Genomic DNA, 27,744 nt, shown 5'->3' with positions numbered 1-27,744 from the left:
AACATGTCTTTTCTTGTCTGACCAGTTTCTCAAATTCACACAAAGTTCTTTTAAAAATGGAAAATTAGAAGCCATAGACAGTTTGATATTTTTTGATTTATTTATCAGTGAAATGTTTAACACTATTAAACATTTTCTTACAATAACCCCTCAATAAATTGATTGGTGTCTCAACAAAATAAAACCAGGTATGTGTTATAAAGTATACAGTATGCTACAGTGCATATTTTCTTTTTTCTCTTTTTTTTTTTTCCCTTTTTACAGATTTACATTGGGTTTTAGATATTTGGCTCCTGGAATCAGAAGTTTAAAGATAACACACCATTTGCCTACTGGAAAAAGCTCCTCTTTATATAGCATCATTTTGCCTCTTGTGTTGAACTGTTCTGGTTTATGATGACCAAGTGACATTGTAAAGTCAGCACCTCCATCATATGCTGTGACAGCAGTACAATTTTAAATCATAAAAACAGGTGACACATACTCTTTGTTCTGTCATTAGAGGAAAACCTGAAGTCACACCATCACTGGTTGGCAGCTGTCAGAATCGATCATGCTATGTCTATGTCTGTTTATGGTTCTCCCAAATATAGCTGTTCATAAAATATAAAAGTTGAAATAAAGGATAACTAAAATAAAATATTGTGATAACAGACTCTGCTCAGGTTTACTGTCCTGCAGTAACACATGAAGACAAGGGGACTCCAGCTGTTTGTAGTCCTCCACTAATGGAGATTTAATCATAATTTTGCACGGCACAGCACTTTCTGTTGCTATTCATCTGATCTCTATTGTCTCACATAGTTTCCAAACTGCTGGAACTTTATAATTCTCCGAGTAAGTGCAGAGTACTTTCAGTTGCTGACGGCTCTTTCAGAGCCAGCCGTGGCTGCAGGCATACGAGGCATCTTCTTTACTGGACTTGGGATGTGCTGAAAGAAGAAAAGATAATCAACATCATGAAACAATTCATTACTGTCCATATATTGCATTTTGACAAGTTAGTTCCCTCTGATTATGTGGGAGAAGCAATGCTGCATGTGCAGGGGGATTCTTTCGTAGATGGGGAAAAGGGCTTCAGTATCTTGTCTAGGTACACCAAGACATGCAGAGAGAATGCTGATAAGCTTTCTCTTCTGAATCACAGGTGCCTCCACATTTATGTTTTACATAAACAGTCATCCATCCAAGTGCCCAGGAACACTTTTCAGGAAGCCAAATGGTTCCTTCAGACCACTGCTTGTTTGCATTTCCACTGTGAAAAAGAACCATCTGACCAGTGTAAATCTGAGATGACAAGCAGTATGGCTCAGAAGTAAACTATATTGCCAAAAGTACTCACTCACCCATCCAAATCACTGAATTCAGCTGTTCCAATCACTTCCAAGTGTATAAAGCACCTAGGCATGCAGACTGCTTCTACATGCATTTGGGAAAGGATGGGTCGCTCTAAGGAGCTCAGTGAATTCCAGTGTGGTAGTGTGATAGAATGCCACCAGTGGAATTTCTTTCCCATTCCACAGTACTCTCTTAGTTGTATTAAAACAAAGTGGAAGTGATTAGGAATGACAGCCACCAAGCGGTACGCCGTGTAAAAATCTGAGGATGCTGAGGTGCAGAGTTTGCAACATTCTGCAGAGTCAACACCTCCAAACTTCCTGTGGAAATTAGCTCAAGGACAATGTGCAAAGAGCTTCATGGAACGCATATTCCTGGATGAAAACTCATCCAACCCTTTCACCACCAAGTGCAATGCAAAGCAGATCATTTGTTAGAGCAGCTGAGACATGTTCTCTCCAGTTACAAATCACGACTCTCTGTTTGGCAATTCAATCGACAAGTCTGGGTTTGGCTGTTGCCAAAAGAACTTTTAGTGTATTGGGGATTATGGTGTGGGGTTGTTTTTCAGGAGGGGCTCAGCTCCTTAGTTCTAATGAGAGGAACTCTTAATGATTCAGCATCCAAGACATTTTGGACAATTTGATGCTCCCAACATTTAGAGACTAGTTTGGGGAGCCCCTCTTCCTGTTCTGACATGACTGCACACCAGTGTACAAAGCCATGTCCATAAAGACATGGATGAGGGAATTTGGTGTCAAAGAAACCTATAGAATCTCAAACCTATAGAACACCTTTGGGATGAATTAAAGAGGTGACCATGAGCAGGCCTTCTCACCCAACAGCAGTGTCTGACCTCAAGAATGCAATTCTGGAAAGGGAAGTGTCTAATGGAGGTTCCTGCCACAAATAGTGGACTGACATTACATTAAACTAGATGGATTAAGAATGGGATGTCATTTAAATTCATATGCATGTGAAGGCAGACAAGCAAATGCCTTTGGCAATATAGCGTATAGGGATGTGCATGACTAGACAACTACAGGAGTAATCGTCACTACTGTCACTAGTCGGTACCAGATGTACTAGTTGTTTAATGTAATTGTTTTCAATTGATGCCAAATATCAGTAAATTGTTGTCTTCTAAATGCTATCTACCACCAGGTGGAGCTGCTGCTCTGAGATTGTTGTTGACAAACACCATAAATCTCTTAGTCTCACCTGATCTTTTTGTTGACAAGATTGTGTGTTTTGTAAAGCATTCACACTATTGAGTTCCTGTTTCTCTTTATTCTTTACTATTCTTCTTCTTCTAGTTGTTAGTTCTTTTTCTAAATGTAAAAGAATGAGATTGCTGATACCAGCTGTGGAAACGAGCTGTCTCTGCAAGGTGGATGGGCTTTCCCTTAGAATAGGGTGAGGAGTTCAGTCATTCAGGAAAGGTTTAGAGTACAGCAGCTACAAAAGAAGACAGTTGAGGTGGTCGCCTCCTGAATAAAGTGTTGCAACACCAGCTGGGCTTGTCATACCGAGGAGGAAGACCAGTGCTAGACTCAGCCTCAGAACACGTTGGAGAGATGACATCCACCGGCTGGCCTGGGAATGCTACAGTGTTCCCCCAGATAAGCTGGAAGAGGTGGTTCTCTGTTTAGCCTGCAGCCCCCAAATATAGCTAAATTATATAAAATAGCTGGGTGATTTCATCCATTCATCCATCCACTCTCTTCCACTTATCCTTATCAGAGTCGTAGGGAGGCTGGAGCCTATTCCTGCTACCATAGGGCAAGAGGTTGGGTACACCCTGGATGGATCGCCAGGGATGACAGACAGTCGTACTTGCATTCACACCTATGGCCAATTTAGATTCACCAATTAAAGGTTTTATACTCTTACTAAGCATGTGGACTCTTACATGCCCACCATGTCATTTGTTTCTATAAGGAACTGCTCATATAGTCATTTACAGATTTAAAACAAAAATACTGTTACAGAATTCAGTTTGTCTATATGAAAGATAGAAAACTGCCCAAATATTTATTCCTCCTGTACCTCGGTGGCACTGCTTGAGCGAACCAGTTCTGATTCTGCTGGCAGGTCATCATCCAGAGGTCTGCGGGCATATTCCCTGCGGTGTTTGTCATCCACTCGCGTCAAGTACCATGTACCTGGGAACAGATCCTCAACAGAGCCTTGTGGGACATAGTTGGCTGTATGGAAAAAAAAAGTGATCAGTGTAAACAAGCCATTATTCCAAACACCAGTCTAGTTGTGTGTGTGAATAACTCAGTGAGCGTTTTAGCCAAACCAGCCTACTTTACTGAGGCAAGACTCTGACAAGTTAAAGACTTTCCATTGAAGTACTCTTCAGATGTGTGAATTTGAAAGCAAAGTCAGGGTACACTGTCTTACATTTACCTGGGGTGTGAATCTTCTATTTTTTTTTTTTACTTAAATCAGTCAATCAAGATTTGTTAATCATGTTTCTTTGTGCAGAATAATATATAAATAACCAAGTAACATTTTATATTAGGGCACAGCAAAAGCCGTTGTGAAGCTCTTTAATTATATTAGAACAAGAATCACATACTTGTCATTACTGTACAACATCACAATTAACATTTTCTATTTGTGCTTACATGAACGCTATTTTGTGCATTTGTGACAGCTCTTAGTGTCCTTGCTGTCAGAAATATGGATAAATAATAACCAAGCAACAAAAGCGAGGTCATACCCAAGTGGTGTGTGTCTTCTCGCAGCTTCATATTCTCAGAGAAAAGAGCTGGCGAAACTTTCTTCCTCAAGTCCAGTCTTGTCTTCAGGTCGCTTAGGCTCAATACAAGTTTGTCCAGACTAGATCCTGACACAGACAGCCAACCAGAAATGAACTACAGTTTCTTTCTACCGTTTTTAAATGGGAAAAGTTTGCAATTTTACTTATGTCACACAAGTCAATTGTAAAATATATGACTTACCAGGGGTATGGTCCTGTGTCACTCTGAGAGAATACAGTGTAGCAGCAAATCCTGAACCATAGGAAAAAACTCCAATCCTTTGTCCTGCCATTTGTGATGGTGTGTGTCTACAACAGAGGCAACAAATAAATAAATAAATAAATATATATATATATATATATATATATATATATATATATATATTTTTTTTTTTTTTTTTTTTTTTTTTTACATACATACTGGATGAGTAAAACTAGTCCCAAATAAATAGTAATCTTAGCAGGACAAGCATTTCAAATCAAAGACAAGGATCCAAAGAGACTCTTGATGTTAGTGTTGTGGAATCAGTATGGATTCAGGACTTCTATGTGATCTGTTCAGCCTTTATTATTCAGGCAGTTGAGAAGTGGACTATAACATGGATTTAAAAAAAGAAAAGAAAATTGCGCGCGCGCGCACACACACACACACACACACACACACACACACACACACACACACACACACACACAAAATTTTGAGCACAGCCCACAGAATTTGAATTATGCCTCAAGTCTGAGTGGATTTTGTCTTTTTTGCCTTGACTAGATAGTGCAGTGAAGAGCAGACAGGAAGGTGGGGAAAGACATGCAGCAAAGAGCTCAGACTGGAGTTGAACCCAGGACATTACTCTAAGACTTGCAGCATATGTTCATCTGCTCCAGCTGACAGCTAAGCTATTGCACCCATGTGTTGCTGCCTTTAATTTATTTATTATAGGTTGATCCAGGCTTTGACTTCAACCTTCTTAAGCACATGATTCAAACTAATCAGTGGACAAATAAATGCAAAAGGAAGAAAAGACAATGAGACATACTGTGCAATAAGTGAAGCCAGGCAGCCATAGACAGAGGGGGTGTACATGTTTCCATTCTGGTTGGAGATTAGCAGGGATGCCTTGGTCTTCCTCTCAAACATATCTGTACTGGCCTTCATGAATGCCTTCTCCACATCCCGGTCAAAGTAGGTATCCTCTGGCTGTACATCTCTGCAACACACAATGAGTAAGAAAACTACTACAAGTGCTTTTTCCCCCTTTGTGTTTGTATAAAAGCACAAATGATGAAAATGTCTAAATATGTCTAAAACTAGCAATTACACTTGAGCTCACGACTTTAAAACAAACTATCTGGCCAGGTGCTTTACTTTGAGAGTACCTGAAGGCTTCGAGGCCTGTGAAGGGTCCGGTCTCAGTGTTTGGGGTGGGGTGGTTCAGAAAGTCATTCAGCATCAGTCTTGCCAATGACTTCTGTACCAGCTTGCAATAAGGAGAGTGGAAGACTAAAAAGCCAAAGTCCTCCAGGCTGAAGCTCTTATCTGAACCCTCTGTTAGAAAATATAATGATTAAAGACCATGTGAAAAAATTATTTACTGAATGTCGAATGGTTATCTTGTGTGTAGCTCAAGCAGTACTACCACACTAGGCTACATACGGCACAGGTGTAAATGACAGTTTGAAATGATAGATAAGAGTTTCACTCAAACCAACACTTCTCTTGAACATGTTTTTTACACATTACAATATACACATTATACATATACAACTCAAATCTTGTTGCACTTCTTCCTAGCTCAGCATAAATTCCTGCTAGTTTTTAGGGCTTGATTTAGATTCTTTGTGACTTTGGGTCAAAATCAAAACACATTGTTCAATAAAAAGAAAGGGGCAGCTAAGAGCTTTTGGCTCTTACTCCAATTTACAGACCCCATACCACAGAGCAGTTTATACCAAACCGCTGACCTTGAGAGAAAACCAAAGAAGTAATTTTTCTGGCCAAGGTGTGTGTGTATGCGTGTGTGTGTACTGGTTTTTCCTATTTGGGGGGGTCCAAAATACGAAATTTACTATTCTTTGGGACCAACAGCCCTGATGGGGACCAAAATCCATGTCCTCATGAGTTTGAAGACTCAAAATGTGGTTTTAGTGTCAAGGTTACAATTGCGTTATGGTTAAGGTTTAGGGTAAGGATTAGGCATTCATTTTTGATGGTTAGGGTTAGGGTAAGCGGCTAGGGAAAGCATAATGTCAATGAGATGTCCTCACGAGGTTAGCAAACCAGACATGTGTGTCTCTTTCTATATACTACCAACCTCGTTGCCACTGTGCATGGATTTTGTTGCGGTACACAGAGTAGCAGCGGTCCAAGGCACTCAGGTAGCACTGTATCGACAGCTTGCCATCTACAACAGGATACTCTGACACCATGTCTGGCTTATAGAAGTCATATGCATGCTGCATGTGGGTTCCCCGTAGACCTGTATATTAAAAACAAACTTCAGTCATTCCCTCATTTTACCACAAATGTCAAAAGACATATGTTCAGACACATTTTGTGCGATGCTCATTTAAAACGTTGCATGACTGAGGTCATTTCTGGATACATTTTATCTACTAACAGATTTAACACAGTCCTACTGGTGTAGCCATTACTAGTGCTTATATCATAACTCATCTGAGCAGAAATAAACTTTTTTCCAAAAATGTATAATTTCTTTCCCAAAAGCTCTGTCTCAGAGACTGAGCATAAGAAACAAAGCTATCAATTAACTGACCTCGCTCAAAGGCCAGAGGAGCATTAGGCCCAATCAGGATGGCCACAGCACCAGCCCCCCCTGTAGGCCGGGCGCTTCCTGTGGCATAGACAGCAATGTCCCCTGCTACCACCAAAGCATAACGTCCTGCAGAGAGGAAACACAAGGAGCAGGAAATCACTAAGGCATTCTTTTTAGAAAAACAGAAGCTGCTTCAGGAACACTCAACACAGACAACACCAAAAAGACACACACATACCCCACATACTGCATATACAAGTCTATCTACATAGGTTTTCATGCATAATATAATGTTTTAACTTTATTTAAACTTTATTTATACAGGTAATCCCGCTGAGACTTAGTGTCTCATTTACAAGAGAGATATGTTTGAGACAGCATGTCACTAAACACGGGTGAAGAGATTTTTTTTTAAAAAAGCCACTGTGGCTTTTCAGAAGGCTTACATGTGTTATATTCTAGACTTTTCTTCTCAAGTTGAGAACCCAAAGTGTTCATTCAGCACTTTTGTCTAACAGTCACATGATCGCACAACGGACACATCTGAGGAAACATTGTGTGTTAGTGAGCTGGCTCACTAACACACAATGATTTGTGAAATATGAAAAACTTGTAAAACTAATAAGTGAACATTCATGAAATTACATTGCTGTATGACTTGCTGGGTAATGCTGAGTAATTCTGCTTAACTGAAAGACTTTTCTTAAGTGGACTGGGATGATAACTATAGCAGTGCAATGCACTTTGGAGACTACTTAAGTTATTAAACAAAAAATGGAAACCACTCTGGAGCTCCAGCATCTCAAATGTTTACATTTTGTGGATTTCTTTGGTTTATCTAATTGTAAAATTTAACCTTTTGGGGTTTAGACAGGTCAGCTTTGACTGGAAAACATGAGATATTTCTGGTAATTTTTGATATAAACAAAAGCAGCTTAACATTAACAAAAGCTTACTCACCATCCCATGAGCTGGATTCCACCCAGTTGACAGCGTTGAAGAGTGCAGCTGTACCACCATAGCAAGCATTTGTGGTGTCAATTCCTTCCACATCTGTATTGCCAGAGTTCTCAAATAGCTGCATGAGGGCTGTCTTGACAGACTTGGACTTGTCAATGATGGTTTCAGTACCAACTTCCAGTCGACCAATGCTGTTGTAGGATAGAGCATTCTTCTCCATCAACCTCTGGACCACAGTCAGGCAGAGAGAATTTATATCCTCACGGTCTGAACAAAAGCCCATGCGAGCTTGGCCCAAGCCCACGGTGTATTTACCAGCGGGCACACCATCAAACTCCTCCAACTCAGTCTGGTCCACATATTGGGATGGGAAGTACAGTTCTAAGGCAATGATACCCACATCTTTAGGCCATGGTCCCAGGTAACTAACTGGGGCTGAGCCAGGCATCCTAAACAAGTTAGGGGACAAGAAGGGGTTTCATATTAAATATTATATTAATAACAAACAGATAACACATAAAAACAGATATGTTCTTAGTTTCCAAGCACACCAGTTTTAAAAATTTAGAGTTAATTTATACTGATAATTTGTTAAACAAAATAAGGATTTGATCATATGTTAAGTAGCTATATGCAGCAGCTCCAGTATCTACATCTGTGAGTATGCAGTTTTGGATTCATTCTCTGATGGTGAAATCTGAATCACTCTAACACAAGTTAAATCAGTAGGTTAGTAAATGGCACAATTTTAATGTTTTTATAGAAAATATGGAAAAACCCATATGTTAAGTATCACCATTCAGCCTTAAAATACTGGCATATGACCAGCCCCATTGACAGGTAAGTACTTGGTTATATCTCATTCAAATAAGTTTTATTTATATAGCACCAAATTACAGCAACATTTACCTCAACAGGCTTCAGACTAAAATACCCTACACTACACGTAATGTAGATGATGAAAAGCGATAAAACTGGTTGTATAAGGGTTGAAAATGTATAGCCAAAATAAACTAATATAACAATATTACTTATGCACAAGCATCAGCACCGAAACCTTTACAGCTGCATAATTATGGGGGTACATTTTATTTAATTACAACAACGTCGCAGAGCACGAGTCATTACAGGCTAATAATCATAAACGATAAAATCCAACTCTCAAACTGTATACTAGTTTGAGACTTATTAGAAAGTATTTAGAAAGCACAAAAAGTAATACTAGAAAAGAACAGTGTACTGATATTAGTCTATTTACTTTTTACTGATGATCTCTTTACTAATAATCTGACAGATAACGTTAGCCGACTTGCTGCGATTACGGGTGGCATTGCTAGCAACCACGTTAGCTAAGAGAACAGCAAATTTCTATGACCTTCTTTCTTTCCTTGACATTTACATAAATATCATCAAATGTTGACATATACTGTCACTCCACATGCATATTAAACCGGTAAGATTAGCTAGTCAAAAGGTCGGCCCAGCAGATTTTCAGAACCAAATCTATCTGGCTTAGCTTAAAGTGGAGGACACATTTCTGGAGCTGCCCATAACTATATGCGCTTTTATACCATTCAGAATACGTACCTAAACGGCTACATAGAACTAGACGGGGACCAGATAAGTACAGTGGGCAACAAAATTGGGTGAAAGGGCAACGGCAACTGGATTTCCTGGAACTTAAGCAGTGCATGCCTGGGAGCCAAAGGATAGTCTACCACACTGAGTTAACGGGACACTTGCGTATGAAAATATGTTGTTTTCATTAAAAAAATTAAATTAAAAAAATTAAAAAGTAACTAGTTGGGTGACATTCTTATGCAGGGCACATACTTTGATAGATCACAGTACGGACTACAAGCGTTTCTTCGGACAGTTTGCTAGTCGGAAGAATAAAGCTGACGGACCAACTGAGGTGTATATATTTATATATGCACACACTGTCATAAACCTGTACTAAAGGGTCTGACTCGCCATGTCTGATTCAGTGTTAACATTCTTAGATTAACTAAAACATCTATTTATATATATGTGTGTGTGTGTGAGTGTGTGTGCTCACATAATAACGATTCTTTATTCTCATGTGAAAATCAGATTAACAGCAACGCACAATAAATTTCTCTTGTGTTTTCTTCATAACTGAACATGTGTAGCTGCAGGACATTCGTAGCGAGTCTCACCTGTATGTAGTCAACTTCAGTGATGAAGGTTATTCTCTTCGGCGTTTCTTATATCCAGCTGAGCAACCTCTAGTAGTCAAGTAGAGGTGTATTTATATCAGACAGTGACGAGGCAGCGTAACCTCAGTACTACAGCACCTGGCTTCCTGTCCAATCACAGCTCACAGGCACGATGCGGCGCTATGAACCCCCGAAAGCTTCCAACCAATCGGAGAATACCAATCACAACCACGCATATTTGCTGTCCAATAGTATGACATGCATGATGTCTGGTGAGAAAAGAAAGAGCCAATCAGGTTGCACAAATAATTCCTGGCGCGGTAGTGTGTAGCACTTGTAGTACAGAGCACCATGGTTATGAAAAATTGTAGCGGTCATATAATTTCTGGTGAGTATCAATAGCTGCCAGGTGTTTTATACTGCAAAAACAATGTGAATTACAATAACATTATATACACATTACTTGTGCTAAAACTATATTAATCACTAATTAATAGGCTTCTGGACTACCTTTATATATTTTGACCTCCTAAGACCCGAACTCTTCCACGGCATACATTTTTAATTTCTCTTTGATATTTGGGCTGATTGGGACCTGATGAATGTAAAAACAAAGAATTACCAGATTTTTTTATTTTATTTTTTACCTAATTTTTGTATATAAGAAAAAGGAGAGCCACATATGAGGATATTCGTTTAAAATTTTGATAGAAGAGTAGCAGTATAATGTCCTCGTAATTAGATATAAGGCTCCTGTAGAGCAAAATTGAGTATTTTGGTCTAAATAACCCAAAATATGATGTCCACATATGTGGATGCCAGATCCTAGGAGGTTAATGATGACAGGAAAATAAACAAAAGATGAAAGATAAAAGTAACCCCCTAATTGCAGAATGGACCAGAGTTAGTGGTCTGTACAAGTCATATGCGTTTTACATGCATATATACATGGAGATGTGTATAATTATATGATGAAATAATAATCCAAGCAACATTTTAACACTGCAGCTAACGCATAACGTGCTTAATAGCTATATGTTAAATCTGCTTGCCAACTAGTTACTACAGGTTTCCAAATGATAACCAGAGTGACTGTTATTTACTTTATTTTACCACCACTTTAAGACGAGAATGAACACCATTACACTTCAATTGTGAATCTGGGTTGTATTATTATTCCAAAGCATAAAGATTTAGAAAAAAAAATAAACTTCAAAATTATAGGTTATAAGGTAAATAACAGGTCAATACTAATGAGTCAGTAACCACTAAGTGTTGCTTAGTAGAGAGGAACAATTAAATGTAGTCTCTATCAAGAGCTACACAATGAATAAAAATGCATCAGCAAAAATCATGGGACAGATTAGGTATAAAATAGATTGATAAGAAGAGCACAAAATGTGGCAGGAGAAACCTCTGTGTGTGTGTGTGCGCGTGCGCGTGTGTGTGTGTGTGTGTGTGTGTACACATATTTAGACATCTTTGGGAGGACTGAAAATTGGCAGGCCACTGTACTTGTGGAGCCCAAAGGCACTTTTGAGGCTTAAAATGTGGGTTTCATGTGTGTACATATATATTCCTTTAACAAAAGAGGACGTACTGATTTTGCTGATGGGTTAAAGACCTGATGATACCAAGTATGAGGCACTACAGCAAGTTGGCAACAAGAAATAATCACTGTTTATTTGCTATAAATGGGACACAGTGTAAACATTTGACCCTGTCAAAACTCTGTAATTCAAACTAACTGAACATCACAATTTCACAATAAAATGTATGATGAAAACAGTAACGTACATACATATTACAAACATAGTACAAGCATTTTTCTTTCATTCATTTTCTTGTCAGACACTTTAAAACCCTGTTTAGTAAGTTTTTTAAAGCTTCAGATATTTTATTCTGAACAAACAGTTCATTAACACAACACTGTACCCTTTTGAATACATTCTAAAACTGAACTTGTGTATTAACAAGGGAAAAAAAATTACAATTAGTCAGCCCTTTTTCCATGCTCCTAGCCTTAGCTAGTAGAACAGTGTACCATTGAAGATAAAACAGAAATAATGCATGTAATAAGTAAAAGATTTAATTTATGCAGATATAACAACAGGTATGAGGAGATATAAAAACAAAACTTAATGAGTGTGGAGTATGGAGAGAGGTTTTTGGCTGCTACCTCTCATTTAACTTGACTCCCAGAATTAATTCTCCCATAACAACAGCAGCTGGCTTCCAGCTTGTGGCTCCAATTCCTACATTAGAAAAAAAAATGGCAGAAAAGTTCAAAACAAATCAAATGCATAATCAAATTATTATATATTTATGAAAAATGTATCTAATAATAACAATAATAAAAAAAGGATCAGCTTTCAGTCCCAGTTTGTAACAATATGTATAGCAGAACATTTTAATCTTTTGTGTGAGGTTATTAAAATGTATTTTGATTGTCGCCTGGTTGAGGAATATACCTTACACCAGTGATTTTTAACCATGGGTGAGCCATGCCTTGAGGGGCGCAAAACATTTTTTGTTTTACACCTGTGGGCTGTGGGACATCATTAGTTACTAATTGAAGACACCAGGGACTACTGTTATCCATGAAAATCTCAGTTACAATACAGCTTCTCCCAGCTTGGTGGGAGTTGTTTAATCAGCCTCAATAAGCAAGCAGAAGAAGACACCCTGCCTGCCGTCTGCAAAATATATGGAGTAGTTCTTAAAATGGAAAATTGAAGATAAAAGTGACAACCCCCCCCCCCTCGCAAAAAATTTGTGCAAGTACAACCCTGACTTCCTGAAGTATGGGTTCAGGAGCCCAATGTGTGGAGTGTGGACTAATGCTATCCAACGAAGCACTAAAGCCTTTGAAATTAAAAGGGCATCTCGAAACCAAACATCCCACACTCGCAAGAAAACCAGCGGAATATTTCAAGAGAAAAGAAAATGGACAGCAGATGCAGGAACTGTCTGTTGTGTCACTGACTGGTAACTCTAAATGTGCTTTAAAATCTAGCTACCTCGTATCCAGACTTGTGTCACAGAGTAAAAAGTCTTTCACTATGGCAGAAGAGTTGATTTTGCCTGCCCCTGTACATATGTTTCATGAAATGATCGGAGAGGCTGCTGCAAAAAAGGTACTGACCATCCTACTCTCAAACGACACTGTAAGCCAGCATATCATGGACATGGCCTTAGACATACAGCATCAGCTTCTCGAAAGAATAAAAAGTAATTCACTGATGTCACGAATGGTGCATTATTGCTGGTTTCAGTTTGTTATCGCTGGGACAGCAGAAGACATGCTGTTTTGTGGAGAGTGTGAGATTATAATATTATCTTATGCCATGTTATGCCCCTAATTAAGGATTGTGAAGCTATTATGTAGTTTTAGTTTGCATTATTCTCCTGATAACGATTACATTTGTTAAACTGATTTGTATTACATTGGACTGCTGATTTATTGTGAATGAATGATATTGTTTTATGATGCATTATACTGCTGAGTTATAAGAAACACTGTTTTCAGAGAGTCAGGACCTTGCTTTTTCTGATAGTAGAGGAGACAGAGCACATTCCACGGGAGCTTCACTCCCGCCGTTGTTAAAGGCAGACAAAATAGGGAGCAAAGGCCATAAGTCAGGCTCGTTAGGAGTTAGGAAAATGTGAATGTTTAGGCTTTTACGACTAGGCGGGGGTCAACAGTGGCTATAAGAGTTTGAGTAATGCTCCACCATTTGGAGATCGATGCTGTCTGTGTGCGGTGTTCATCTCCCCACACGTGTGTTCATTAAAATCATTGTTTGACCGAAGCTCTTCTGGACCATTATTGTTTTTGTGCTCACCCTCAATATCTGAACCTGTAACATTTTGGGGGCTCGTCCTGTGAATTGAGGGGGAGTGAGTTTGGAGGTTTGGACGGAGAAATCTGGGGTCCAGAGGGCGGTCAGACGCGCAGACACGATCCGGTGATCGAACTGAGTGGACAAAGGCCGGCCTATTTAAAAGGTGAGGCACATACCTGTTGAATTATTTCCAAAGTGTGCCAAATTGGACATTGAAAATTAAAGTCTACTCACTAAATCACTGGTGAAAGTCGGTTTTGATTTTGGTGGAAGCTTCATGAAGTTTGAAAGTGACAGTACTGAGTAAAGAAAAAGCAGTTGGGCTGCTAAGAGAATTTAAAGCAGTTGGGCTGCTATGAGAATTTAAAGCAGTTGGGCGTCTATGAGAATTTAAACAAATATGTAAGACTGCGTTCTTCCATTTGCGCAACATCTCTAAAATTAGAAAAATCCTGTCTCAGAGTGACGCTGAAAAACTAGTTCATGCATTTATTACTTTCATACTGGACTACTGTAATTCATTATTATCAGGATGTCCTAAAAACTCCATGAAAAGCCTTCAGCTTATCCAAAATGCTGCAGCAAGGACTAGAAAGAGGGAGCATATTTCTCCTGTTTTGGCTTCCCTTCATTGGCTTCCTGTTAAATCCAGAATTGAATTCAAAATCCTGCTCCTCACATACAAGGTCTTAAATAATTCAATTCAATTCAATTCAATTTTATTTATATAGCGCCAAATCACAACAAATGTCGCCTCAAGGCGCTTCATAGATACAGAGAAATAATCAGGCCCCATCTTATCTTAATGACCTTGTAGTACCATATCACCCTATTAGAGCACTTCACTCTTGCACTAAAGGCTTACTTGTTGTTCCTAGAGTATTTAAAAGTAGAATGGGAGGGAGAGCCTTCAGTTTTCAGGCCCCTCTCCTGTGGAACCAGCTTCCAGTTTGGATTCAGGAGACAGACACTATCTCTACTTTTGAGATTAGGCTTAAAACTTTCCTTTTTGCTAAAGCGGGCGACCGTGGCTCAGGGGGTTGGGAAGTGCATCTGTAACCGGAAGGTCGCCGGTTCGATCCCGGGGACTATAGACGCTGCGATGCTGCTATAGACGTAGGCTGCCGGGGGATTCCCATGATGCATTGAGGTTTTTCCTTTCCAGTCACCTTTCTCACTCACTATGTGTTAATAGACCTCTCTGCATTGAATCATATCTGCTATTAATCTCTTTCTCTCTTCCACAGAATGTCTTTATCCCGTTTCCTTCTCTCACCCCAATTGGTCGCAGCAGATGGCCGCCCCTCCTTAAGCCTGGTTCTGCCGGAGGTTTCTTCCTGTTAAAAGGTAGTTTTTTCTTCCCCCTGTCGCCAAAGTGCTTGTTCATAGGGGGTCATATGATTGTTGGGTTTTTCCTCTGTATCTATTATTGTACAATCTACTGTACAATATAAAGCGCCTTGAGGCGACTGTTGTTGTGATTTAGCGCTAAATAAATAAAATTGAATTGAATTGAGGCTGCAGCCTGACTGCTCAATTAGTTTGTTACCTGCTGAAGTTCACTCAGCTTTAGTGTCACTCAGAGTTCTTGGACAGCTTAGTTTTAGCATGCTGTCCATGCAGGTGCTTGCAAATAGCTGAAGTTATGTTAGCAGCATAAAAATAAAAGTAATGTTGATCTCCGTGTGGCATGACTGAGCCATTATTTCTGACACAATGAACTGAAATCAGCTGATTGTAGCACACGTGCAACTGAACTGAACTACTGGCTTCTCGATTCCCATCTCTAGGCACTGTGTTGAAAACTGGCATGATTCTGTCATGGAAATAACTGCATGGGATCAGAAACACTACCACAAATCACCGTCTATAAATGCATTTCACCATGCCATCCACAAATCAAGTTCAAGTTCTCTGATACAAAGAAGAAGCCGGAGGCTATATGTAAATATGATACAAAAACACCACCACCGTCTCTTTTAACCATCGTAAAATATTTGGTGCATCATAAAACTGTATATAGAAAGGACCACAACTGCTGAAAAGCTAAGATCCTCTATTAGACAAGAAGGGGACAAGAGTTCTCTCCCAAAAGGTCAGCAAGTTTTAATGGGTGTAAAAAGAGGGGATAGCACACAGTAGGAAACATGGCTGTGTCCCAAGATTTCTGAGAAGTGTTTCTACCATCACCTTTTTCATCTTTAAAGGCGATATTTGCTCAGTTTAAGCATTCGGTATGCTTTCTGTGTTTTTTGTGGATACAAAAATGGTTTAATGAGATCTGATTTTATTCACATTTTAGACAACATTAAAACTTTTTGGAGTTTGTGTTTAGTTCTAATTTAGTGTTTGCAAATGATCCGTTTATTAACTGTTCACTGCATTCTGCTGGAGCAGTATGCCACTACCATTCGTGCTGGCAGTCACATTAACTGCTAGTAACAATATGGGAAAGAGCTTCTATGCTGTGATGCACCCTGTATATGTACCTGCCCATCCCTGCTAATCTGGACCTTCTTGTTGTCATTCCATGGGTTGAGGATATGCTGGGTGCACTGGAAGGGAATATTTTCTTTGTGTATCCATTCTACACTGAAAACCCCTCCTAGTTCCATGAGGCCCCAGTCATGACAGCTCTCCTCCTGACTGACGACAGACGTCATGCGAGCATAGCCCTGTGAAAAAGAAAACAAAAACACACGTTTGGTCTTTCAAAACCGATTTTCTTTTTACTGTTGCAATTTCACAGTCAGCATCATGACTCTGGCACACATGATCATGCATACAGAGTGTCACCTGGAAGTGTCCAGAGCCCTGAACAGAGAAGATAAGGATGACGGCGCTATTCTCCAAAAAGGCCTTGGTGAGTTTGGTCTCATTACTTGGTGTAGTAGACCAGATGCCTTTTTGCTGAGAAATTTCCAGGTTCCTGATGTTGCTGCTTTTCATAATAAAATATCGGACTAATGTCTGATGGCAGGCCAGCTGAGTGCACACAGGCTTCACAACCTGCTGCAAAAAGTGGAGAGAGAAACATTAGCAAGCATTACCATCCAACCTCAATAACCCATCATTTAGTTAGTATGTCTGTAACGTGCGCCAAGCTCACCTGTTTGTGTTTAAAAAAAAACAAAAGGAAGCAGACACTTAGAGACTCATTAGTTCATTTTGTTTGTGCTCTGTGTGTGTTTCCAAATCATATCAGATGCACTGTACTGAAAAATTATTTTAAAGTTGTTAACATACTGAACTGAGTTGAAATATTTGTTACTGGCAACACAAAAGAACCGGACTAAGATTGTCTAAGATGTTAAATAAGATGAAAAACGAAAACATAGGAGTCTCAAATGCATCTCAAATAAAAAAAATAAATACATACATACATAAATAATCCAAAAAGTAGCTATATTAATACTGAAACAAACAAGAAGGTAAAATATTCCCTCCAAACAAAACATACAGATTCTAAATGAGCAAATCAGTCCATGCATGATTACATTGATCAGCCCATGGAAAAGTCTATTGATGCTTATTGGACTGACAATTGTTGGTTGGAAAATTTTTACATATCACCCAACCTTAAAGGTTTCTGTCAGTTTATTACAGAGTATCTTGTAGTAATATGTAAATCTTGGAAAACTGAAGAATAGAATAGAACATGACTGACAAACAGAAATGACTGCAAAGAAATAACAAAACAAAAAAAACCCAAAACTTGTCAGTTTGTGAATTCAAGATAAAAAAGTACACAAGCACTGATTTTAAAAAGCACGGATTTTAATCAAGCGCGTTGGAAAAAAGTGAAGGAAGGAGCAAAAATGTAAATAAACACCATCTGGCTGCATTTCAATGATATTAGACTGGAAAGCTGAGTGTAGAATTGTGGAGGATGAAAAGTTTCAAACTTGTACCTTAAAACTTGTGTGTTTTGTCTAGTAGTAGCAGATGCATATAAGGCATATAAGGCACAGAAATGTGTGCATGTCACACAGAGCCATGGCTCGGTGTCGTGAGTGTCTAAATGAGTCTCACAGGCTTAAATGTGGTTCAAGCCATTTATACCTCTTAACTTGTTTGATCTGCTGCTCATTACAAAGAAGCACAAGCAGAAATGTTGGACTTTTAGCTGTATTTTCACAAGTTTACCAGGTTTTCCAACAGATAAAAACCTCCCTTGTGGCCATTCATACTACACAAAGTAATAAAGCAATAAACAATTAAACTATTGAACCCCAACACCTCCGGTACAGGGGCAGAACATCTGGTTTAGCAAGATGTACCGCCAGATGCTCAAAGAGTCATTTCAACAACCACCAAACAGCTAAAACAGCAAATAATTAACAAGAAGGTACATAGATTCCACAAATAGATATGGACATACTGTCAGGAGCTGAAAGCAGAAATCTCGCAGATTCTGCAGGTTTCGTCACTCTGACAGCACTGTACACAAAACTTCTTTTTGCTGCTGGTTCAATAAATTTTGGTCAGCCACTTTTTCTTTAGCCCAAAAATGACTTCTAACAAAAAAGCCTAATTTTTGCTACTTAATACCGAAGAAATTTCAGTTTTCACAAATTATGCCAAATTGCAAAACGCTTAGCTATGTCTCTAATAAATACTCTGTGACTTTGTGAAAAACAGAAGAGTAGCTGTTTTTCACTTTGTCATGGTCCGCGACTCGGTGTCTGAGGATGCCCAGGTGGCCACGCCTTCGGTTGTGGCTGTCGTCTTCACACCTGCATCCCATTCCAGGTGATCATGAGGAGGACTATTTAACCCCGCACGGCCGGCTGCTCCACGCCAGTCCATCAGTCACCATTCAGTGGTAACTACGGTTGATGTGGAATTTCTGGTTTCTATGAACTGTGTTAATCCTGTCACTGTTTGCTCAGGTTATTGTCCGCCGTGTTCAAGCCTTCACCTGCCTGTCCTCCTGCCCGCCTGGAGTTTAGAAAAACCGCCTATCATCCTCTCCGTCTTCCTGGAATCCTCTCCCGCGGACACTCACCCCTCCCTCCGGTTCCCACGGTCCGGCCCTGATTCTAAGATAAATAGTTCTACCCCTGTTGTGTGCTGTTATCTCCCTGCTCTCCAGTAACTCTCTCCCCTTACTGTTGCAGCCTCCCACGGTCCTGATCACGGCATCCCCAAATTGTTTATCTCCCGGTCTCTTCTGTTCTAACATTAAAACAGCGTGTTCCCTTTGGTTATTCCGGGTCACCGTTAGTTAAGAAATAAAGTTAATTTGCGTGCACTGCCGCATATTGTGTTTGCTTCTGGGTCCAGCTTGCGTGTTAGAACTACAGTTCTTGACACACTTATTACAAAACTTTTTCTGTAATTTTACACATTTATTTCTTACAATTTAAGTCCAAAGAGTTGTGCTGACCTATTTTTTCACTTCATCACGAACAGTTAAATAGTAGTAGGGAAGTTTCACTGGTCTAGGCAGCTTAAGATCCATGTAAAATGAGTTTGACACCCCTGGTCTAGGATATGCATTGGGTATCCATCAGTAGAGTTTGAAAGGTGTTAGGAAAACATGATGTGTAGAAATAAACACTGCTTGGCAGACTGTTAATACCTTTTTTGAGGAGAAATGATCAACGGTATCTGACTGACAGTCCAAAGTCGCAGAGCAGGAAGAAATACTGGAAGACGGATGATCAGAGAACTGATATCTGGACAGGGAGGGCTCATCCTGGCCATGGGCTTGAATTTGATGTAGGTCTGAAGCTGTTGTTAGACAAAACCTAAAAGAAAATGATTAAATGGTGGAACAGTATGACCAACTATGTTACTCACTGTGACTAACATAAAAGGTGTATCGAAAAGAATAATTTGGCTACACTGCAGGCGAAAGCGCATCAAATCCGACTTTTTTTGACCCTATGAGACCCATATCCGATCATGGTATGACAGTGTGAACAGCACAAATCCGACATTTTCAAATTCGACCTGGGTCACTTTCGTATGTGGTACTAAATCCAACACATATCTAATGTTTTAGAAAGTGACTGCTGTTTGAATGGTCATGTCGCATTAAATCTGTCTTTTATGTCACTGACACAAGACGGACGCCAATTATCAGCGCTGGAGAAGCGCTCGAAGACATCGTGAAAGCTTCCTGGCCATCCCGTGTAGATGTTAGCGAAACTGTTGGGAAGACAACGTTGGAGAAACGTGAACATTTTATTTGTACTGTATAATCTGCAGATTCTGACAGAAATTTCCAACTATCTTTGAAGCACTGCTCCTCTCTAAAACAGCAATAAGGATCATTATTAGGCCATATGTAAATAACAAAATAACTTTATAACTTAAAGACTTGTTTTGGACTTTACGTTTCCCAATTTTGCTTTATATTAAGGGCCATCAGTCAAACAATACTGTTTGGACTGGGTCTAAACAGAGCACGTTGTGTGTGACACAACGTGCTTTTGCGCATGCGGGCCGCTTTGAGGGTTCACACTAGAGCGCGTTTGCGGTCACATTTTATGTTGGGTCTGCACTTCCACAGGCCACGCTAGTTTAGAACCTTCTCGTTACATACAACAGGGGTAGAGCTATCTTGTTAATGACAAAAACAAGACAAACATCTTTTACTTGCTAGCAAGGGAAGGCTTGGTCGGAACCAGACTCTTGGAGCTCAACGCTCCTCACCTGTCTCCAACCCAACTTGTTCATCAAGCAGCTATTTATTTCCATGACAGTTACAGTTTACACAAGCACCTCCCCTCGTAAAACCCCCCTATGGTTCTAAAAGACAAGGCACTATGTGTGTATGTGTGTGCACGTATATAAGCATGTGTATGCATGTGTATGCATGTGCAAGAATGTGTGTGTGTGTGTGTGTGTGTGTGAGAGAATGTGTGTGTGTGTGAGAATGTGTGTGTGTATGAGAATGTGTTTGTGTGTGAGTGTGAGTATGGGGGTGCGTTTGTGTGACCTCCTGCTCACCAAAAGGGTCATAAAAGCAGGAAGCTTACCACACAAGAAACAGATCTTTCAGATAGGATGTGCCTAATAAAGCCTCCCTCAGCACCTGAGTAGCTGGGGAGGTGGTCAGAGACAAAGGAATGTCTTTGATCTTACAGTTTGAACTAAGACTTACAAATTTAAGAAACACAATGACAACATTTAACAATTTGACTCCAACATTTATTTGTAGTGTGAACAAGCAAACAAAAAAAAATCGGATTTGATCAAAAAATTGGAATTGAGCATTAAGACCTGCAGTGTGAACGTAGCCTATGATTTCAAATTTCTTACAGTCTGCATCATTTCACTGGTAACAATTGAAACACGTACAATTAGAAAGAGGGGATTGGTGAGTTTCACATGGTTGCTGGGGAGTAGTTTAACAACGCAGTGGTTGCATGGATCGCAGACACGCTTGCAAAAGTATTGAAGGAGTATAAACTATTGTACAGACATATGCCATGCACCCAGAAGGGGACTCACTGAGTACTTGGGAACACTATAAGCTTTGTATATAAAAAGCGGCTGCTGAGATACTATGCACCTCAGCATCCGCTGATCCACTCTGTAATCTAGTGGTTGAATGTGGAACATTTAGGTGTTTTGTTTTTATTATTATTTGATTCAGTTTTTCCTTTGCTCCTGCCAAATCGCTTTAATAAAATATCCTGCTTTCAAAAAGTCTAAATTGTGGAAATTTTTACCATTTGATTTATTCCTTTTTAACTAGAAAGTAAAAAACATTTCCCCTTGAATTCTTGAATAAAATATTTAGTTTCTTAATATATCAGCTGTTATCGAGATGGCAAAATAATAACATATCTACTGTCGATATCTACTCTTTTGTCCTTTTGATTGATTTCGGATTGACAGGACAGTCAGAAAGTATAAAAATAATAACAACAATAGCATTAATTACACTGCAGTGTAAAAGCTATTGAACTCTAACCTTTCATTGGTGGTGGAGGTGGTGGGAAGTCGGGGAGTATTTTTGGGGTTTTTCACAGAGGTCCTTGTTCCTTCTTCTAATGGCATGGGCCTAGGCCGCTGACCAATGCCAGTGGGCTGCTGCAGGCCTGCTGCCTGCTCCTCTGCTCCAAGCACCTGAGGAAAGTTAGTTAAAAATGGTGTATATATATATATATAGTGTATCCAAATAAGTGAAACGTAAATGGAAAGCAGAAGAATAGACATACAGAAACCAGAGTCTGAATGACAGCCTCATCCTGTTGTGACCAGGGCTTTGAAGGACAACGGATCCTCTTGATAAATAGGCTTTGCCACTTCTGCCTCAGTTCAGACAGCAATCCTGCAGCCTGACCACAAGATACAACTTTATTCAGAAATGTATGCAATAGTTTATACCAAAATATTAATATGACAAAATTCAAACAACACCAGAGAATATAGAAAACATAATTACAAAGTAAATAAAATGTATAAAGCTCTTTTATAGACAAGCAGTCAGTGCTTGGGAACAAAACAGGATAAAATAAGAATATAAAGTGCCACAACAGAAATACAAAAATAATTTAAGACAGAATAAAGTTAGCTGGTAATTTAAAAACAGTTTCATCAATAAAAAATCTGGTTAAACAAAAAAGTTTTTAACTGCTTGTTAAAATAACCCACAGAGTCATTTATAAGTAGGTAGAGTGGAAGGCTGTTCTAAAGTCTTTGTGCCACCAACTGAAATGCTCCGTCTGCTAAACTACATTCTGAGCCTTTGATCAAAGACTGCAAGCAGCAGTATGTTTAGTAAGAAGCTGGGATAAATAGTCTGGCAACTGTCTTTGTATGCATGTAAACAAATACAGCCACGGAGACCACATGTCACAGCTTAGAACTGTTCATTAAATGAAAGAAACAGGAATAAGAAATAGATTTTACATGTAAAGGCCCAGAGAGGAATAAAACACCACACCGCCATTTCAAACACTGGACTTGGCAGCTGAACAAAAAGAAGCAGAGTTGGCAGTTTTACGCCAGATAGGTTTCCTAATGCAATCTCCAAAGGGATTTGTGTCTTGGAGGGAATAATTTATTAGCTTGCCAACTTGTGGGGTGGCTGTAGCTCAGGTGGTAGAGCAGGTCATCTACTGATCGGAAGGTTGGTGGTTCGATTCCTGGCTTCCCCTAGTCTGCATGCCAAATATCCTTGGGCAAGATACTAACCCCAAATTGCTCTCCGATGCATCCATCGGAGTATGAATGTGTGTGAATGTTATCTAGAAAGCACTTAGAGAGATGTGCTTGTGCGAATGGGTGTGAATGGGTGAATGCACAAGTTGTGTAAAGCGCTTTGAGTGCTCAGAAGAGTAGAAAAGCGCTATATAAGAACCAGTCCATTTACCATTTACCAACTTAATGTGTAAACCACGGCCTTGCCTCAGAGAACTGTTAATCATAGATGGCAACCATAGACCAATGCTAGTTGGAGTCTCAAATAGGATGGAAGGAGGTAATATCTCTAACAAGGCATGATGAGGGTCTTCTCTAGACTATTACTTTAATTTAGTCATTAAGTGTAATTGGCCAAAAAGAACTAAATGACTCAGGACACTGAGAACCATCTTCACAAAGGGTTTAACTTGAGTAGATTTTGGAATTCAATTATTTACAAAGTGACTGAGAAATGCAAAGCAATTAAAATCCTCCTCCTTATTATGATTTATGAGATTAAACAAGAGGATTTTTAATCACTGGCAGACAACAGCCCAGATGTTTTCATATAGGGAAAATAACAAAGGACTCCAAAAGGTAAAAAGTTGGTATTGGAAGCAATGTTCCCTTTGTTCCCACCTCTCTGTCCATTTCAAAGACGAGCCAGTCATCTATCCTTATCTCGGATAGATCCTCTGTCTCACTGTCACTGATGTCATCCAGTGGATTTTCTAAAAGAAAAAAAATTAAGACATTGACTCTGTGATTCTGCACAGTGTGGGCTTATAAAATTTGGCATTTAAAAGATTGAATGTGTCTACATTTTAGGTTTTTTGTTTTTTTTTAAATTAACAATGGTCAAGAAGACCATGTCTCTAGGAAATTCAACTCAGGAGTCAGGTCGTGAAAGAATAACCCAAGAACCTGAACCATGACCTATCTCAAAGTGAAACTAAAGCGCTTAAAATGAATGATTGAGAGTATAGTTCCTTGTAATAGTCTCTGAAGATGTATGGAATTTTTTTTGGTTCGTTATGGGCTGGTTTGTTTTTGAATCATCAATTTCATTAAAAGTTATGTGTGCTTATTGGCTTCTTAAGTCTTCTTGTCCGTAACTTTATGGCCTGACTCAAAATAATTTTTCTTTAAATACTTTGCTTTTGACTCTGCTCATATAAGAATAACTCATAATTTCCTTTCTTGTGTTTATTTGTTGTTGCGTTTATTGGTCAGCTTTTCTGTTGTGTTTCTGTTCTAAGTGATTAGTTTAGCCAACAATTAAGATATATTGTTGTCAGTAAACAGTGAGGTCTAACAAGCAGGCATTGCCATATTTTTCCCATGTTGCATGTCAACACAATAATCACATGCACGTTGTGGACAATCTTAATCTTTGAATTCAGGTGCTTTTAGTCTCATTGTCAAAGGTATAAAATAAAGTACCTAGATATACTACAATGCACTGTAAGTATTATTGCAAAGTGGGAAGCATTCAGAAATTCAGCCACAGAGTGGCAGACCACATAAAGTTAAAGAGTGGTGCAACTAAGTGCTGAGGCCAGAGTATTTTTGTTCATATTATGCATGTATTGTACACAAAACTTGTATTAACATTACCAAGCTGAGCCATGTAGTATTATGACTTGCTTACCATTAGTTTTCTGTACAGCAGGTTCATGGAGGGCAGAGCTGTGTAATCTGGCACAACCTCCAAATATGGCAACAGTGATAGAAGTCACAAGGGTGCAACAACGGACAGTGACCATCCTGTGGCCTCGGCTCATCTCATCATAGATCATCCAATCTGTGGGAAGGGCCTGGGCCATTCTGGTTTGGGTCTTCTAAACAGGAGAAACACACATTCACACGACTAAAACCCTTTCCTTGCACTGATTTAAAACATTTTTAAATGTTATGTAAGAGGGAAAACAGTATGGAAAAAATGAGCCAAGTGTGGTAAAAGAAGAATTAGATGATACCCAAGCACCTGCAATGACACATGGATCCAATGAGCTGAGAATAAATAACATGTTCTAGGTACCCCAGGTGGAAGGGAACAACTGCACGCACTCAAAGCTGAGACTAAGTAATATTAAAAAAATGAGTGCTAGAAAACTGAGAAGTAACAGGGCTTGATCGAACATCTATAGCAAATGTGCAAAATACAATCCAAAGTGATCAGAGAGGTAAAAGGAGCATTAAGAGCAATAATTGTACAAATAGCAGAGCAGCTCCAGCATATTCTAGGTGAAACCTCAAGAGGTTTCTGTCCAAACGAGTGCAATCCCTTTTTAGATTAACTACTGGGCTTTCATCAGATTTGAAATTATCTTGTAGGAGAAGAATTAGAAAAGTGGAGAGAAAGTAAGAAACAGCTCATATTTCGAATATCACATCTGTCAAACATAGTGGAGGGAATGTTTTAGCATGGGCATGTAGGACATCCAATAACATCAGGTCACTAGTGTTTATAGATGATCTGACTGAGTGTACACACTGAGTGTAATTAAGTGATGTACTGCATTACTTTTAAGAAAAGTGTTTTATGTAATACGTCTGCTAATTACTTTGTTGAGTAATGACCCCAACACTGATCACAAAATAGAGGAGACATATGTCTAACATGCAACAACATGCATGAATGTAATGTCTTTAATATGCTGCTTAGAGATGGTTGTGACTCTCAAAGTTGAGGCAACAAGAAGCGATAAGAGAATCAAAAGGAAATCGAGAAAATGGGAATAAGTACTTCACAATTAATAGAATACTTTTGTGAAACTGCTTGAATTAAGGCTGAAAGTTTACACCTTGAATAACATTTTGGCTTTGCTATATAAAACCCACTTTAGTGGTATACATAGGAAAAATGACAAAACCTAGGTCATTCTCCAAATACTCATAAAGCTAACTGCATGCATGCATAAGACTGTGTGTGTGCGCGTGTGCATCTCCTACCTCCTTAAACTGAAACTGGCTTAGGACAGATGTGGGATGAAAGTGAAGCTTCTTCAGGGAAGACTCTTTGTTGAAATTAACCATATTTGGGTACATGCCAGCTACCAAGGCTGCCTTCACCATGGCCCAGTTTTCCGAGTTTAGATTCACATCACGGATGTCACAGCCCCCACGGGCTCGCACAAAACCTGGGGGACAAACAGACTGCTTACCTTAACTAATCCCTAACCCTTCCTTGTTATTCAAATTTCATAGTAAGGTCTATTTCAGTTTTAACCGTGGCCAAAAACCACAGGAATGTTTAAAAACACTGGCGGCTGCCACCCCTCAGCTTCCTAGTAAATACACCTATAGTATCAATTTAAAAATTTTACACCACCGTTTACTCAAGTTATCGCAGTTACACGATTTCCCAAAAACCTGACCTCTGACCTTGAGGTCAAGGTCACCAGGATTCAAACTCATCCGAGATTTGATTTGAAAATCCTAGGTCACTTGGATTTTTCAAATTTTTCTTTAGTTATTGGTTTCACAACATTTTCAGAAAACTTTACCTCTGACCTAGTCGAGGTCACTAACATTAGAATTTATCCAAGATTTTTAGGAAATACACCTACAGCATCGAAACTGGCACCAAATAGTTTCTATGTCCCCAACTTGCATGTATGCATGCACTCATTAACCCCCTGTGCTACTTGACTGAGCAGATCAATTTTCCATAAGTTTAACTGACTTGATGCTATACTCTTGTTTAAAAAGCATTGTTTTAATTTTTTGAGTTGGGTAGTAATAATCCCTGTAACGGTCATAAGATATATCTAATACTTTATGTAAATTACAGTGTTCACAGATATTCTGTCAAATTCAAGCATTTTCATTGACTTTGTGTTTACATGCTGGTACTTTACATTGATTAATCTGGCACTGACACACCAGAATTCCTATTGTAAGACTCTAGCCACTTCTAGTAGCATATCAAATAGAGGACAGTACAGAAAAACACCATCCATCCATCCATTCGCTTCCGCTTATCCTTTTCAGGGTCGCGGGGGGCGCTGGAGCCTATCCCAGCTGTCATAGGGCGAGAGGCGGGGTACACCCTGGACAGGTCGCCAGTCTGTCGCAGGGCCAACACACAGGGACAGACAACCATTCACACTCACATTCATTCGCACATTCACACCTAGTGACAATTTGGATTATCCAATTAACATATCCCCACAAGCTGCATGTCTTTGGACGGTGGGAGGAAGCCGGAGTACCCGGAGGGAACCCACGCAAACACGGGGAGAACATGCAAACTCCACACAGAAAGACCCCGGCCTGATGTTGGAATTGAACTCAAGAAAAACACATTGAGAGAAAAAAAAAAGGGGGGGGCACACAACGTGCAAGTAAATTAGAGGCCCTATTAAGTGAACTGATATACAACTTTAAATGATAATTGTTTTACAATCTACACAATGCTGTCCAACCCAATTACGTTAAATATCTGATTTTCATGATAAACTGAGGAGGATTAAATAAAAGAAACATTGAGAATTTCCCTGCTCAATGCTCTCAGGGACAGGAAATACCTAGGGCTTTGCCCTAAACACTGAGAGCCAGTTTCTAGAGAGCAACCTGAAGGACTGACTCAAATCATTGGCACTACAATCAGTGGTGTGAGCTATCACCACACAGTGATCATGTTATTGTTCCAATAAAAAGTAACCATGTTAAATGCAAATGAGCTAAAACATGCTTCAACAGAATGTAACATAATAAAATCAATATAA

General features: G+C 39.3%; 2 protein-coding genes across 3 annotated transcripts in view; both read right to left on the bottom strand.

Moving 5' to 3' along the window:
* Positions 1-76: 76 nt before the first annotated feature.
* On the bottom strand, positions 77-10,163 carry hmgcs1 (3-hydroxy-3-methylglutaryl-CoA synthase 1 (soluble)). 2 transcript variants are annotated; one of them, XM_006797311.3, is made up of 10 exons: positions 10,023-10,163; positions 7,843-8,291; positions 6,883-7,008; positions 6,421-6,585; positions 5,486-5,654; positions 5,146-5,316; positions 4,311-4,417; positions 4,070-4,195; positions 3,388-3,545; positions 77-932 (listed from the first exon to the last, which is right to left on the bottom strand). In XM_006797311.3, the coding sequence occupies exons 2-10, from the start codon at positions 8,288-8,290 to the stop codon at positions 855-857; spliced, it is 1,548 nt and encodes a 515-aa protein (XP_006797374.1). In that variant the 5' UTR covers position 8,291; positions 10,023-10,163; the 3' UTR covers positions 77-854. The 2 variants fall into 2 exon arrangements, with proteins under 2 accessions (XP_006797374.1, XP_006797375.1); XM_006797312.3 differs by lacking the exon at positions 10,023-10,163 and adding an exon at positions 9,430-9,586.
* A 1,516-nt stretch (positions 10,164-11,679) lies between these two features.
* The window catches only part of ythdc2 (YTH domain containing 2), a 42,214-nt gene continuing 26,149 nt past the window's right edge, over positions 11,680-27,744 (bottom strand). The window contains 10 exon segments of the mRNA XM_087843963.1: positions 11,680-12,228; positions 12,230-12,277; positions 16,357-16,542; positions 16,664-16,879; positions 19,452-19,620; positions 21,798-21,952; positions 22,045-22,164; positions 23,651-23,742; positions 24,663-24,852; positions 25,967-26,154. Of these exon segments, the coding sequence (XP_087700089.1) occupies positions 12,205-12,228; positions 12,230-12,277; positions 16,357-16,542; positions 16,664-16,879; positions 19,452-19,620; positions 21,798-21,952; positions 22,045-22,164; positions 23,651-23,742; positions 24,663-24,852; positions 25,967-26,154 (1,388 nt within the window). The 3' untranslated portion in view covers positions 11,680-12,204.

The sequence above is a fragment of the Neolamprologus brichardi genome, chromosome 7 (assembly GCF_056152115.1).
Source record: "Neolamprologus brichardi isolate AB-2024 chromosome 7, ASM5615211v1, whole genome shotgun sequence".
In the NCBI taxonomy this organism is placed as follows: Eukaryota; Metazoa; Chordata; class Actinopteri; order Cichliformes; family Cichlidae; genus Neolamprologus; species Neolamprologus brichardi.
The sequence above is the reverse complement of the archived record's forward strand: the minus strand, read 5'-3'. Positions and strand labels throughout refer to the sequence as shown.

What these genes read in the sequence shown, in the direction of transcription:
- hmgcs1 (XM_006797311.3), bottom strand. Translation starts at nt 8,290, where the DNA reads ATGCCTGGCTCAGCCCCAGTTAGTTACCTGGGACCATGGCCTAAAGAT. An exon ending in CCATGCACAGTGGCAACGAG is followed by an intron (nt 5,655 to 6,420) that starts GTTGGTAGTATA and finishes ATTTTCTAACAG; the next exon opens with AGGGTTCAGATAAGAGCTTC. An exon ending in GACACAGGACCATACCCCTG is followed by an intron (nt 4,196 to 4,310) that starts GTAAGTCATATA and finishes TGTCTGTGTCAG; the next exon opens with GATCTAGTCTGGACAAACTT.